We start from the raw sequence: 15,001 nt of genomic DNA on the forward strand, positions 1-15,001 counted from the left end.
GTAGACATATTCATACCTATACACAGAGCCCTAACTATTCCATGATTCTATGTATAGAAGGTTTTTGCTTTCAATCAGAAATTACCATTATAAATAATGTGTATTGCATGCCAGCATTTGGAACTGTTACAGGTTACTGACTAATGTGAACATGGGCCTGTTGAAGGGCTAGAAATTGTGTTCTGAGATTTGCTCTTGAACTACTGTCCAAATGGCCATACAATATAGTTTCTATAATTTCTTCTTTTCTCACCTGTGGATTGGGGGCAATATCTTGGCACTTCCTGAAGTTGGAGATAGTTACCTGTATCCTGCCCTTTTCTTACAGAAAGCTACACTATTAAGGACACGAAAATGTATTTGCAGCATATTGTTTTCTGACCTTTTTGATTCCTGGCTATGATAATTGAATAGTATCTTTGATAGACATTCTCAACTGGAAAACTGTATTTTAAGAGTGAAGCATAAAGCCACTGTGAGCACATGTGTTTCCTGAAGCCCCCAACTCCATGGTGCTGCAGAGCAGTGAGGTCTCAGAAGTGATGACTGAAAGAAAGGTGGCCTGAGTGAGGTTCTTTCTTTTTAAATTCTGTGACTGGAACCATGAAAATTTAGGCAGGCAGGGTTCCCTCTATTTTTAGGACCTGAGAAAATCATAGGAAATGCAGTTTTGTGGTTGTTCAGAAAAAAAGCATCTTTAAAACTGAGATAGCAGAGATATTGGAAGAGCTCACAATCCACCCTAGGAATGGAAATTTGCTACCAGATCTTAGGAGAGAAGCTGGACTCATGCTGAAGATGAGCTAATGTTTTTTCCTTTTATGAGGGGCTTTTTATATAAGGAGTTCTCATGTGCTGGGATGTTCTTGTATGTCTTCTGGCAAAATAGACACATGTGAGATCTTGGAGGCTAAATTAAAGAAACCATTAAAAAATGAAATTAAATTAATTACATTTCTTGGAAAATGTCATATGGATTTCTTCCTGTAAACTCCAGGTTGCTGTAATTATAATTAGTAATCAGTGAATGAAGAAGTAGTACATGTCAAAGGTTAAGTAATTTTATCTATAAAAATGAAACCTTAGATTTTGCTCTGGTTGCCTCTTTTGAATGGTAAATCTTCAGGAGCTTTTCCCCTATTTTTTTTCCTTGCTGCTGTAATCAAAACTGGAGTTCTGTTTTCAGTGTGTTTAGTTCTCTGCTTGCTGAAGAATAGAATTTGTTCAATCTTATTTTTGGTGTTTTCTTCCTAAAAGAACAGACAGAATGTTTCTCAGCTGTATGCCTTTCTCCAAGATCTCCCCCAAAAATAGAAACATAGAAACTAAAATTAGACCTCATTAGTTACATAACAGTTAATCATTTCATAGGCTAAGAAGATTAGGTTTAATTGACTGAAATATTAGTTACATTTATAGGGTGTATGAGGAGTTAAAATTACCAGCTGTTTTTGGTGGTAGTTTGCAGCATTTTTGCACAAGGCAGCAAGGCGTAAAGGAGAAAGCATTATGCTGGGTAGTAGTGGGTAGATGTCAAAGCTACTAAGATTAAAAAAAGAAGTCTTTTATTTTTTATTTATTTTTTTTTTTTAGGTTTGAACGTTGTACAATGTTGTGTATTCAGAAGGAGTAGATACCAGCTTCTTGAATGATATTGTATGTTTAAAATTTGAACAAATATGTACAAGATCAAGTTAATTTCTCTAAAGTGGTTGAATTAAAATACTGTAAAATTACTTTTTCCCTTGAGTTGTTTCCTTGTTGTTTTACAGGAAAATCTGAGATGTGTAGTGCAGTATTTGAATTATGGTTTGAATAGATTATTTGTTTCTGCAGCATAAATAGACAACTGATGTCAGTTTGGAGGGCTGTTTTTTTTCTGGTTTCTCTATTAGTAAAATCTCTTTGCCATTATTCTGTAGCCTTCTGTTCCTAATGCTGTTTAATCTTTATCTTTTTACCTTATCTTCATTAACTTTTCTCTTACATCTCTTCCAATGTCTGCTTTGAGGTTGATATTCAGAGTGTGATATGTGTATTTGTACAGTGTGTAAAGCAGTGGGACCAACACATTGCTACCCCCGATACAAATTATTTAATATGCAAATTTGATACAGTTATCAGCTGCACTAGCATGAAGAAACCTTTTTTTGCCATATGAAATTTCCTTATACCTGACAATTGGACTGTTTTTTTGTGGCTTTTACATGTGACTAATTCACACTGCTTGTCAAAACAAAGCAAAACCTCTTCCATGTAATTTGAAATGGCTTTCTTACTAATATTGATACCTTCTCAGTTTTGGGCTTACTGTTGAAAGATGAAGTACCACAATGAACATCTGCACACAATGGCTGAAGTGCAATAATAGGAAGTATTAGACTATTAAGCTATATTTTTTCAAGTCTTAAAGCAGTGAAAGAATACAACAAAAGTATAATTCTCATATAAAATGTGTGCTTTTAATATGTGCGCGTGGATGTTTATTGCTCCGTGTATCTTCATTGACTATATTCTTCATTGATTTTGATAAATTCCTCCACAGATAAATTACTTCAGATTTTTTTTATTTTTTTTTTTTAATAAATGCTATTTTGTGAGCTGTGGCAAATGTCCTCATAACCCTTTAGCAACATGTTATCAAAACTTCAGTTGCTCCCTTCACAAAAATAACATGTATGTAGGTATGTGTTCTTCTCTTGACCATGCTAAAGTAATTTGAACCAACTCTGGTAAAATACAGGTGAACTCAGACTGCTAGTTCTGATGCCAAGGACCTGGGCAAGTGTTAAAAGTGATCCTATGTGAACCTCACGAGGTTCAACAAGGCCAAGTGCAAGGTCCTGCACCTGTGTTGGGGCAACCCCTGCTATCAATACAGGCTTGAGAGGGATGAAGGGATTGAGAGCAGCCTTGTGGAGAAGGATTTCGTTGTACTGGTGGATGAAAACCTGGACATGAGCTGGTAGTGTGTGCTCACAGCCCAGAAACCAACTGTATCTTGGGCTGCATCAAAAGGAGCACGTCCACCAGGTCAAGGGAGGTGATACTGCCCCTCTGCTCTGGTGAGACCCTCCACTGCAGTCCTGTGTTCAGCTCTGGAGTTTTCAGCACAAGAAAAGACATGGACCTGTTGGAGAGGGTCCATAGGAGGATCACAGAAATGCCCTGACGGCTCAAGCACCTCTCCTGTAAGGACAGTCTGGAGAGTTGGGGTTGTTCAATCTGGAGAAGAGAAGGCTTCTGGGAGACCTTAGGGCAGCCTTCAGTACCTAAACGGGGCCTAGAAGAAAGATGGGGGATAGACTTTTTAGCAGGGCCTGCTGTGATAGGACAAAGGGAAATAGTTTTAAATTGACTTTTCCTGTTTCCCATTTTTGGCAGTTCTTAGTGGGTTTGTTTATTTTCACCCTTGGGGATTAATCACTATGAGGTGTAGGACCCGCTTGCTGCCAGCCCCACAGCACAGGTCTTAATCCAGGCAGGGTGCTCCAGGCTGCCTCTGCGTTGCTGCTGTACCCCACGTGCTCCCTCCACACCTCTGGCTCACCACATGAACCTTGACAGAGAATTTATAAAGTCTAAGTTACTCAATTACTAAGACTGCAACAGCATTTTTAAGTGTTTCCCAGACATGACTGCCATGGTATTTTAGTATTTAATATATGGCTAGAGACATCTAGTTCTGTAATTAGCAATATAAATTGTTAAATTGTGGCATCAAGGATAATGTTTGCATATAGCCAGTTTTTAACTTCAGGAAAAAGGGATGTTTTCTCAGGCATACTCCTATGAATTGCGGAATCATCTACAGAGTTTCTTGATTAGTTTACCAGAGTAGGATCCATAGAAGACATCTGTTCATAGTTCAGTGAAAATTATGTATGAATATACCAAATGAGACTTGTTGCAGTTCTTACCCTGAGCCCTAGCACAGCAGAAGAGGATTTGTGTTGTGATTGAGCAGTTGAAGGAATTGGCTACATCTTGCCTAGTGCTTTGTCATAGTTCCCAAAGGTTGAAGGAAGATGTGTGATCCTGGTGAGAGCAAGATTGAAAAGCAGGCATTATATGGGTCTTGTAGTATGAGCAGTGGTAGCCTTCCAGCACTTGCTTCAGGAAACCTTCATCTGTTTCTTTAGTCACCATTGCAAGAGCTCCTTCCCATTTCCATATTCATGTAGTAAAGTTGGTTCAGAGTACTTATGTTCAGATTAGTGTCTGTCTTCCCAGTTTGTGGTTCAAATAATTTCCCTCTGTCAACAATGTCACATTAGAAGTGTTGCTTCAAAGTAGCCAGATACCAAGGAGCAGGTTACATGAGTGGCAGTCCATTAATTTACTGGGCCTTCGTCCTCTGCTGTCTTCTCAATTCCCTGCCTTTTTATAATGTGGAAACTTCCCTCATGACTCTTATTAATGCAGTTGATTAGCTTTATTTTACAGACAGCATAACTGACAGCAGGGGGTTGATTTTGTTGAGAGGGTGCTGTGTGATTGAGTTTTAGATAAGTAAAACTTGTGGGCTCAGTCTTAGGCTTTGCCAAAAGTAATGTTCTTATTTTCCAATGCTAGAAATAACTGAAGCTGTGAAACAATGTTCTAAGGTAGTAAAAGCTCGGTGTTTGCATGCCAAAAAATCTTCAGTCAGTCCAAATGTCTTCAAAAGGAGTAGTGTAGTAACACTACACTACCCAGTGTAGTGTTAACCTTGTGAGTCTTTACTTAAATAACTCATATCAGAAAAGGTAACATTTTAATATTGCTATCATTGAATTTGTGACTTTCTTAGAAGAGCCAGAAGTGTAGATATGAATTAGCAATTGGGCTATATGTTAGTCAAATGCTCAAAGAAAAAGAAAATTGCTGAAAACTGAAGCAGTTAAAGGTGTATAAGTGAGCCAGTACTCCTGATGTGTGTTTGTATCTATTGCAGATGCAGCAGCCGTGTATTCAGATTTTATTTGAGGCAGTAATGTCCAGAAGTGACCAGAATCTAGACTGTGTTGAGCTAGCCTCTCTATTATATCTGTTATTGTAGTGTTTGAATATTTTAGTTCTTGTGAGGAATATAGACTTGCATGTAGTAATTCTTGTATTTATAGACTATGACATTTATTATAAGGATACTTACGTGGGAATTTTCTGCTCCAACTCTTTAGGAACTTGTCTGCTGCAATTAGTTGAACTTGCTGTTCTTTGTAGATCTCCTTCGATGCTTCTTGTTTTGGCAGTGGTGCTGTTAAATGACAGTCTTTGGTATTTAATAAAGTTACATTTTAGCCTTATCCTTTGTAATTTGCTTTAGGGCAGCTACAAGTAAGCAAGCTTCATTTATAAAATTGAAAAGCTGCTTTAACAAATGAACCTATTATAATTAAGGGGTGACCCCTAAGTCAACCCAGTGGGCAACTGGCAGATTTTTTTTAGCAGACTTGTTTAAAATGGGTTGTTCTGTTAGAGAACAATTTTTTTTTTCTTCTCAATATGAGCAAAGTAGGAGAATCTACAGAAGACACCTCTTCCTGACACACTAATTTTTTTATTTTTTCAATCAAAGTTTACTGTCTTCTACTCCAAAGCCTTCAACTCTTGTTCTTTATCAGTGTTTGCACACAAAAACAATTTGCTAACCTCCACTATCTTCCCTGCTTGCAGGTCTATAACCTAGAGGTCCTCAGACTCCCACTACTTTTGTCATGTATCCAGTTTATGGCCAAAGTCATTTACATTGACACTTAAGAAAGGAGTGAACAAGTGTAATCTGTTCCAGAGGGAAACTTCTTTTTAGTTTTCTTTTTTCACCTTAGATCTCCCTTCTGTATTTTTTTCTTGCAGAGACTTTTGCAGGCTCTCACTTCTCAAAGTATTCCACCTGGTGGCAAAATTATGGAAAATAGTTAGTGGAAATAGTTTACACAGGCATAGATCAAGGAGTGTAGGAACCTGTCATACAAGTCCTAATTTATTCCTGCTCCATATTTTATAGTAGAGAGAAAGAAATTAAGGTATATCTGTGTGCCTTTAGTTTCCTGTTTCTGGGTTTTGCATTTATAGCAAAGTAGATTTGAACTTTAACACTTTGTATTCCTATTCCCTAAAGATAAATAAAATGTGATACCTTGGCAGTAGGAACAATAAGCCACTTCTCACTTCTAACAGTGGGAAGACAGAACCGTGCATTTAATGCTTTGTTTTGTTTAATGAGAATTCTCGCTTCTCTGTGTAACAGTTGAAGAGAAATCGGAACAGACTGTTGTACTTCAAGTAAGATAGGCTTCCAGTTTCTCCTAGAATATATAACTGCTTGTTTTAGAACAAATAAAAGCAAGGATTGTCAAGAGTCATCTAGAAAATAGTCCTCTCTTTTCCTAGGAAAAGGAAGGAGTTTATTGTATAGATGTGATTTTTCAGTCTTGTAGTAAAGTATTGAAAGGGATCGGTATTAAGGGCAGCTAGTTTCTATAGTTCCTCTTCCACTGATGAAAAACCTGTTTAGTAGTCTGTCCTGAGGTGTGAAAGCTCTGGTTCTGTATACTTGAAGATTGCTGAACCTCTTTATTTTAGAAAAGGCAGGGCAGGAGGCTGCTTGTCTTCATATATAAAGACCTTAAAATGGTATGTATATGACTAGGAACTTTTACATGAAGCCCACTGAAAGATAGTGCCCAGTACCTGAATGTCCCAGTGTTCTCTGAGTGCTAAGTAGTCAAGTCAGCTATCCCATTAAACTGATTTTGAACTTTGTTCCCTGCTTTGACCTTCAAACCTAGTGTTAAATATTATCCTGAGTATGCTTTAATACTAAATAAAAGATGAGAATTTTTTTTTTTAATTCAAATTTTTCATTTTTATATCTGCTGTGTTCTGTGTGGATGTAAGGCCATTAAAATTGTTGAATTTACTTACCATACGTTATTTCTTACAGGCTAATCACACTATGTAGAAGCATGATACTGTTATAGTATGATTTTAAATATTTTTTTATTTTTTGTAGATCAATGTCAGAGTAACCACAATGGATGCAGAGCTGGAATTTGCCATCCAGCCCAGTACAACAGGCAAGCAGCTCTTTGATCAGGTAACTCATTTATGTCTCTGTGTATGTATGTGTACAAGCTCATAAAACTATCGAGGGAATTAAGGCATAGTTTGAGAAAGCAGAAGTGTTTTCATGTAAAAAGTAATTTATATTGCCTTCACTATTTAATAATGAATGTAACAATGAAACTTCATTAAGGAAAGTTACCCTTTTTTTTTTTTTCCCGAATGGAAGCTCTAGGTACTTTTTCACTTCCCAGATATTTGAGAAGTAATGTTGTCCTATGATCCAGTTTGAAATTTAAGTTAAAAAAAAAAGGTGGGGGAGAAAAAGCTAAGTGGAATAGCGAAAATTATGGCTTTAATGTTCTTATGGGTTGCAGACTCATTAGAACTACACATTCTCCTTTGGTAGTGTGTTTTTTAGGTGAATGAAAGTTCATTTGCAGTTTTTGTTTGAAATGACTGACTCTTAACCCTTCTACCTCCCACCCCTTTCTGTAACATCAGTAGCACTGTGTCTTCAGACTTCGTGACTCTTTACAAAGACCTCCTGAAGAAAAGGGCTGTCCTGCTTTTTGTCTAACCAACACCACCATCAAATAAAAAGTACAGTATTCCATGGCACATAAGCCTCAGGCTGTTACTTGTCTTTTACCAACCTTTGCCATCTTCTGACATGCTGTGTTGGGTGGGGTGACATTCTGCTGTGTAATGTCTTGTGCCCAGGTAATCGGGTTCAGCCAAATTGGGGCATTCACAAATGGGAAACAAAGATCCAGCTCCGAATTCTTTTTCATTCTCTCTTCAGCTTTCTTCCTCAGTTCATTGTGGGGTGTTTGACATCTGACCAACTCTTACAATCAACTTCTAGAAGTTTAAATTGAAAAATTGTTAACTCAAGGAAAATCAACCTGCAGAGTTTTGTGAGAGGAGAGAAGTGTTTTCAACCTAATCTTAAATTCATAGTTCCACAGAGTAACACCAACAGCTGAACTGTGTTGCAAAACCAGCATGAAATTTTCAGACAAAAGTTATGTTGTTTGTTCATAGAAAGAGAATCAAATCACACTGTTACTGAGAGGGCTGGTCTTCAGGGTTTACTGTCATGTCCACCATTTCTGCATAGACTTGTTAATTACTGATTGCGGAAAATGACCTCCATGAATTTAGCTGTTGTCTAGTGCTCCTCTACATTTTTGTTAAACAACTTGTCCTCAGTCAGTGGTTCTTTTCAGCTTTTAACTGGTGTTTTCTGGAGTTGTTGATTTGTTTCCTATTGTGTATGTGTTTTCATCATCTTCATCTACTAACAGCATTTGATGTCTCTGGCTTTATCTTTTCCATTGCGAAAATCAGTAAAGTTCTTATTTATTGCACAAACACATTAAAAAAAAGTTGCTTGTATTTTAAAAGGTGTCTTAACACATTTATTGTTAATCCTTTTGTCTGTCCTGACAGTGGTCAGAATAGGCAAGAGGGAATCTCTCCTTTAGTCAACTAGTTTAGCATCTAGAACTTTCCTAGAAGAGGAAGAGCCCTGTGGTGGATATGTTTCCACACACTAGTGGTAATGGTGGGGATTGTTTTGTTGTTTTCAGTAAGGTGTTAATACTGAGCATCAGTACCTCTGGCTTACTATAGTTGCCATTCAGAAAGGATGGGAGGGTTGTCTCCCTTATTTCAAGCTATACCCCACTGTCCTTCCCAGGTATCTCAGAAGCCTCTTTTAAGAACTTTCGGAAGCTGACTCAATGAAATTCTTGCTGGGTTGTCTTTATGTGTATGTTTTGATTTGCCAAAACACGTCTATTGCTCTGGTTGCTTTTCTTCTCCAAGAAGTTTTTATTGCCTATTAATAGACAAGTTGAAGGATGTGATGGTTGTGTAAATCTTTTACAGTTGTGATGAAGGCTTTCCTGAAGCTGCTTAATGCATCTTTTGAGGCAGAATCAAACTCCTAAGTTTCTCATTCTGTACTTATTTTTCATATCACGTTACTGCTGTGCCTAAATGCTTATATTATCTTGGTACAAAGTTCCAGAAATGTTTTTCTCTTTCCTTTGAGCTGCGGCACAGTGGTAGATGATGCTCTTTTCTTATTTGTGGAGCCTGAAGTAAAGCAGGCTAATGTGTAAGCTGTTTTTTACGGTTGGTTCACAAATGTGTGTAACTATGCATTGCAGTAGACAACTTGCCTGTGTTTAAAAAACATGCAGTATGCATCCCATATGAAGGGCCGTAGTCAGCAGGTGAGAGCAGAATATTCTTTTGTGAGCATAAACACTTGTCTCCTTATGCCTTATGGGCAGAGCTGTTGAGCATGTGCAGTTCTTACTGCCGTCTTTTGCAGATCAGGTACTAAGGATCAACTTGGACAGCTGCAAAGCAAAGAGTATTCTCAGTCATCTGATAAAGCCATAAATAGTTTGATCAACATCATGCAGGAGATCTGTGCCAAAAGCAGCAGCAGGTCTGAAATTTCTGTGTCAGGACACCAAGTTTAATGTTACTCAGAACCATGCTAAGAACAAGTTAATGTTGCTAGTATTTCTTATGTTCTAAAGTCAGTGGTGTAGGAATTCTAGGCAAAATAACTGTGCTTACTAAAGGAATCAGGTTGCATCCATGAAAATTGTCCATTCTGTGCTCTGGAGCTTGAAGGTGAAAGGAGAGAGGAGGAAAAAAGGTGCACACATGAATGATTGTTAAGTAATAATACAGGTATGCAAGGCATCAGAAGTAAGTTTGCACAACTATCTTGTGACAATTTCTAATTTTCAAAATCCTAATTTTGCAACCCAATAGTACTACTTTAAAATGGAGGAGCTTTGTGTAAAATTCTGTTTACTTCACATACATCTGAATGCTTCCATAAAACAGCCGTCAGTAAACCAGCTTGCCAGAATGGCCCAACCTGAGAACATACGTAAGTACTGCCATACTGGACCTTTTGGAACCTGAGTTTAGTCATCTAATAAACTTGCTGGATATCTCTGATTAGTTGCTTATTGAATCTATGTGGACTTTTACTATACAAAAAACTTGTAAGATAATTCCACAGATTCATTATACTGTGTAATAAAAGTGCTTCTTTTGCTTTGCTTTGCACCTGCTATCTAATGATTTCCTTTGATTCTCTTGATTCTTATGTTGTCAGAAATAATTAATAATCATTCTCCATTTTCCTTCTACATGCCATGCCAGCTTTATAAACCTATATCATATTTTTCCTTTCCTCCCTTTTCTGTCAGTAGCCTTAGTTCTCATCTTAGCTAATGCCAAAAATGTCCATGTCACGGGTCATTCTTTTCAGCATTTCTGAAACCTTCCCAGTGCTGCAGCATCCATTTTTAAGATGATATAACCAGTACATATATGTATTAAAGGTCTGAGAATACCACAGATGTGTGTAGTAATATAGCAGCTGTGTGATTTTTCCCTTTTCAATGAGAACTTTGGTCACGTAATTAAAATTATTGCCTGTTACATACAGTATTTTGGTTTTATTAAATATCATCTCTTACTGAGGTTCATCTTCCTTTATTGTTCATTCACAGATCCAGATCTTTAAGGAAGTTTTTTTTATGGCAGATTTTGTTACATCAGTTTCATCCTTTTTTGCAGATCACATGTGAAGTTGGGGTGGGGGCTGGGGCTTCCCTTGTCATTACACAAGTCTGTTGTGAAAACTGTTTGTTTTTTATTTCTCTTTAACTAGCAAATCCATAAAAAGACCTTCCCTCTATTGAAGGACAGTTTTGTTTCTTTTGCCTTTGGTGAGAGACCTGATTAGAAATCTTAATAGGAAATCCATGTATGGTTTGTCAGCTAGATTGTTCTTACCCTTTTTATAATTAACTCTTTGAAGAGCTCAGAATATTTGAAGGAAGTTATTCATTGTTTTATTACCTCATACTTGTCCACAAGTATTATTTTTTATTATAGTTTCACCAGTTGTCTTCTCTTGAAGTGGACTTACATGTCTGCAGGTCACTTAGAATCATAGAATCATAGAATAGTTAGGGTTGGAAAGGACCTTAAGATCATCTAGTTCCAACCCCCCTGCCATGGGCAGGGACACCTCCCACTAAACCCTGCCACCCAAGGCTCTGTCCAACCCAGCCCTGAACACTGCCAGGGATGGAGCATTCACAACTTCCCTGGGCAACCCATTCCAGTGCCTCACCACCCTTACAGTAAAGAACTTCCTCCTTACATCCAATCTAAACTTTGCCTGTTTAAGTTCCAGACATACTTTCAGAGTCCTGTTTACTACCTCATATTCCTCGGGAGCCGCTTTTGATACATGCAGTAAGCTGCACACTCCAATTGGTAGTTTTGCAACATGGTGCTTGAGCTTATTTAAAACTCTGAGATGAATGCTTCCCTATACCTGATGTTTTGCTACGACTGTTTTTTGTTTTTGTAAAGCTTGATTACATTTCAGTTTGAGATGGTTTCTGTAGGTTAATTACCATTTAAAAAATACCCTGTTGTGGCATTTACTGATGATAATGGATCATTTATCTTTAGGTGGTAAAAACTGTTGGTCTTCGTGAAGTCTGGTTTTTTGGGCTACAGTATGTGGACAGCAAAGGCTACTCAACTTGGCTGAAGCTAAATAAAAAGGTAACAATTTCCTAGTTTTTAGGCAAGTGTACCGTTTGAAATATACTTTTTTAAGGCTTTCTGCTTTATTATTGTAGGTGAGCTATAGCTGGCTTCAAATTTAGTTGAGAAGTTGCTTTCATTTGTTTTAAATGACAAAATGCAGTGTTAATTTTGGTTGGTTCTAAAAAAAAACCTGCAAAGCTGCATCAACATTTAATTTGAGTAGGATACCATTTCCAGTACCATGGTGATGCATTCATTAGGAAAACTTACATTCGTATAATTATCCTGTTTTCATCTAGCAAAAAATAATGAGAATAAATATGTCACAGTTATGTGTGTGTATGGGGGGGCATATGTGAAGTATTTGAGCTTCAAGAATTTGTGTGTATACAGCTATAGATCTTCAAACAAGGCACTAATAACAGACTCCTAACCTGCTGTTTATGTATCTCTACTAGGTAGATTGTAGGACAATTTTTGTTTTGTTTGTCCCCAGTAGCACTGCGTGCTTTGTATTTCCCAGCTATTGGGACCCAGGTCATTTTACTTTAAATTCTATTTATGAGTTTGAATGGTCAGGTTTTATTTTAATATTGGCTGTCAGGTTATTAATGGCACTGTTTAGCATACAGAGATTTTTTTTTTAATTCATCCAAATCAAGAATGCCTTATTTTATCTTCAGTATTCGGAGGTAAATTAGTAGGGTAGTTCAGGAGCAAGTCCCACTGTCTGCATTTAATAATAATCTTTCCTTTTCCTCTGTGGTAAATCCAACAAGTTAAACCTGCTAACCACTAAAGCTGTCTCCTAGAATTTCATATATGTCTTGTTTCATAAGCAATAAATGTAGTGCTACAAATAATTTGTTAGCCCTGATGGCTTGCCTCCAGTGATTGGAGATTACAGGATTTGGTGCATCATTTGCAAAACTCAGTGAAGGTCTTCAGCAAGTGAAGTTGCTGGTGCTGTTCTGGAGCGGCAAGGGAGTGCTAATTCTTTTAATTTTGATAAGGCAGTTATCTTTTTTAAAAAAAGCTTGTAGCGTTTGATTCTTAAATGCATCATCATAAACTGGCTCTAACTTGCAAGCTACTATTTAAATGTGTATGGTAAATACAGGAAAGAGCTGATAAATCACAGAATAGATGTGCAAATAAGGTTTTATTACGTCAAGAGCACAACTAATTGTTTACTGGCGAGATTAAATTGAAGCACTGTATATAAGTCAGATGGACAATAATGAAAAGTGAGAAAAACATTAAAAATTGACAGCTGAAGTGTTGAGTATAGTACTTAACGCTGCCTTATGTACATGATTAAATGGTTGCATTATATTTACAGTTTTTGAAACTTTCTGTGAGTCAACCAAAGAGATGCATCATTTCATGCATGCTGACGAAGTTCCAGAGGGACTATTGGTCTACATAAAATTAAATGTGTAATAAAGTGCTTGAGGAATTGGGATGTTTGAGATTTACTTTGAATGTACCTTTTAACAATCACTGTATTACTTGATGTTAAAATTAGTTTAATTTTGAGTGGTTTTGCTTTAATCATAATCAGTGCTGAGCCCAAATGAAATGGAAATTTCTACGTAAGAATGAATTTTCATTGAAATTTGAAGTAGACACTTAAGATGACCACATCTGATTTCTTCACAAAAATCATAAGGCTTATCCATCCTAGAAAAATAATGTGATTAATGCAGTTATGTTTTTTTGCACAAGAGCAAAGCATGTATATTTACTTCAGTAGTTCAAAGGTTTTTAAAAGAATCCAACTTTATACTTCACTGAAGAAATGTGATGTAGTTCTTGCTAAAGAAACCTTGTTAGACGCTGATTTGTTACTTCCTGCAATGCATTCTTGGGTGTAGTTTTGATTTTTTTAGTATGTATTACAACTTTTTTTCCAGATCTTTATTGTGATAAGTACCAATTCACACAAGCCTACAAAAAACCTCTTAAACAGTCTTTGAGTAGTATTTCAAAATAGTCTGTTTTATCCAAGTCAGTGTACATGATTGAGTGCCATGTGAACCTTTAGTGAGTTCCACGGTGGCCTTGTCAGGAAGTACTGGCTTTCTGTGTAGAGGAGCTAGAGTTCATTACTGCTGAGCTAATTATATTTAATACACCATTTAGCACTCTTTTTATTTTTTTCTTTATTCTTCTCCCTCAGGTAACACAGCAAGATGTAAGGAAAGAAAATCCTTTGCAGTTTAAGTTCAGGGCCAAGTTTTTTCCAGAGGATGTATCTGAAGAATTAATTCAGGAAATAACTCAGAGACTTTTCTTCCTGCAAGTCAAAGAAGCAATCTTAAATGATGAAATATATTGCCCACCAGAAACTGCAGTTCTTCTGGCTTCCTATGCTGTCCAGTCCAAGTATGGAGATTACAGTAAGGAGATACATAAACTAGGCTACCTATCCAATGACAGACTTCTCCCTCAGCGGTGAGTGAGACTAGTTTTGCATCATCTGCTGCATTTAAACTTGATTACAGCACATTTTTTATAATTAAAATACTGGGTGATAATGTGTATTTAATGGTAGCTTTCATAAGAGTGTGTGTTTTGCTAGTAAAATTTAGAGGTCCTAATTTAGACTCTAAATAATAAAGCATCACAACCATAGGTTCCTTGAGAGCTGTTTCCTGGCTCGTCCACAAACATCTGCACAGATTTAGTTGAACAAATTTCCAGAGTAGTCCAAAATGATACAACGTTTCTAGCGGCTTGCTTCTGCTAAACTCATCTTCATGATTTCTGTGTTAGTGTATTTGATTTTCTTCAGTTTTTGATGGTTTTGTACACTTAAATTATAATAATTTCATGGAAAATAATTGTAAAGTGTATTGTAGAATATATTGCAGAAAAATGCTATCCTGGACAGAAAATTTAGGAACTCAGTTGTTGTCATTGCTATTGAGTGTAGACTCATCTAATTGGTTAGGAAAAGTAAGCACCAAGATGATCGTTTTGTTTCTTTACGCAATTGAAACTCTGCTCCTGGCGTATTTTGGCACCAAGAGAAGCATTGCAACACAAATGTACAAAGTTAGGCAATTTTGTTAGTGTAGATAAATCCATAGAGATGTATCATGGACAGATGTGTGCTAACTAAATATGTTAACATAAGTGCATCTTCAAAGAAATGAGAAACATGGAATAATTTAAGGTTTCTTTAAAAGTCATATGTTTTGTCTTTAGTTTGAAAACTAAAAGTGGAGATTTGATTGTTGGTGTAACTAGGGAAATTCATAGCAAAAACGCATTTCAAAAGACTGTGGTGTAGTATTGAAAGAAATGCTTCAGGTTTTTAAAAATCCTGGCTAAGAGC

At 36.8% G+C, this 15,001-nt stretch overlaps 1 protein-coding gene and 1 long non-coding RNA gene across 4 annotated transcripts in view; one reads left to right on the forward strand and one right to left on the reverse strand.

Annotated features, from left to right (window-relative positions):
* RDX (radixin) overlaps positions 1-15,001 on the forward strand; it is a 47,699-nt gene that overhangs the window by 8,958 nt on the left and 23,740 nt on the right. Inside the window, exons 1-4 of one of the 3 annotated variants that reach the window (XM_061457747.1) lie at positions 3,898-4,041; positions 6,998-7,081; positions 11,578-11,673; positions 13,841-14,115. In XM_061457747.1, the coding sequence (XP_061313731.1) occupies positions 7,019-7,081; positions 11,578-11,673; positions 13,841-14,115 (434 nt within the window). In that variant the 5' untranslated portion in view covers positions 3,898-4,041; positions 6,998-7,018. Of the gene's footprint in view, positions 1-3,897; positions 4,042-6,997; positions 7,082-11,577; positions 11,674-13,840; positions 14,116-15,001 lie in introns of those variants that run through there. The other 2 variants (XM_061457746.1, XM_061457748.1) reach the window with 2 other exon arrangements.
* The window catches only part of LOC133271552 (uncharacterized), a 104,389-nt gene continuing 92,525 nt past the window's right edge, over positions 3,138-15,001 (reverse strand). The window contains exons 2-3 of the long non-coding RNA XR_009744186.1: positions 5,806-5,875; positions 3,138-3,283 (exon numbers count right to left, since the gene is read on the reverse strand). This is a non-coding gene — a long non-coding RNA (uncharacterized LOC133271552). The remainder of the gene's footprint in view (positions 3,284-5,805; positions 5,876-15,001) is intronic.

This window comes from Pezoporus flaviventris, unplaced genomic scaffold, assembly GCF_033815535.1.
Source record: "Pezoporus flaviventris isolate CSIRO_AGI_PZ_B2104156 unplaced genomic scaffold, CSIRO_AGI_Pfla_v1 ptg000025l, whole genome shotgun sequence".
NCBI lineage: Eukaryota > Metazoa > Chordata > Aves > Psittaciformes > Psittacidae > Pezoporus > Pezoporus flaviventris.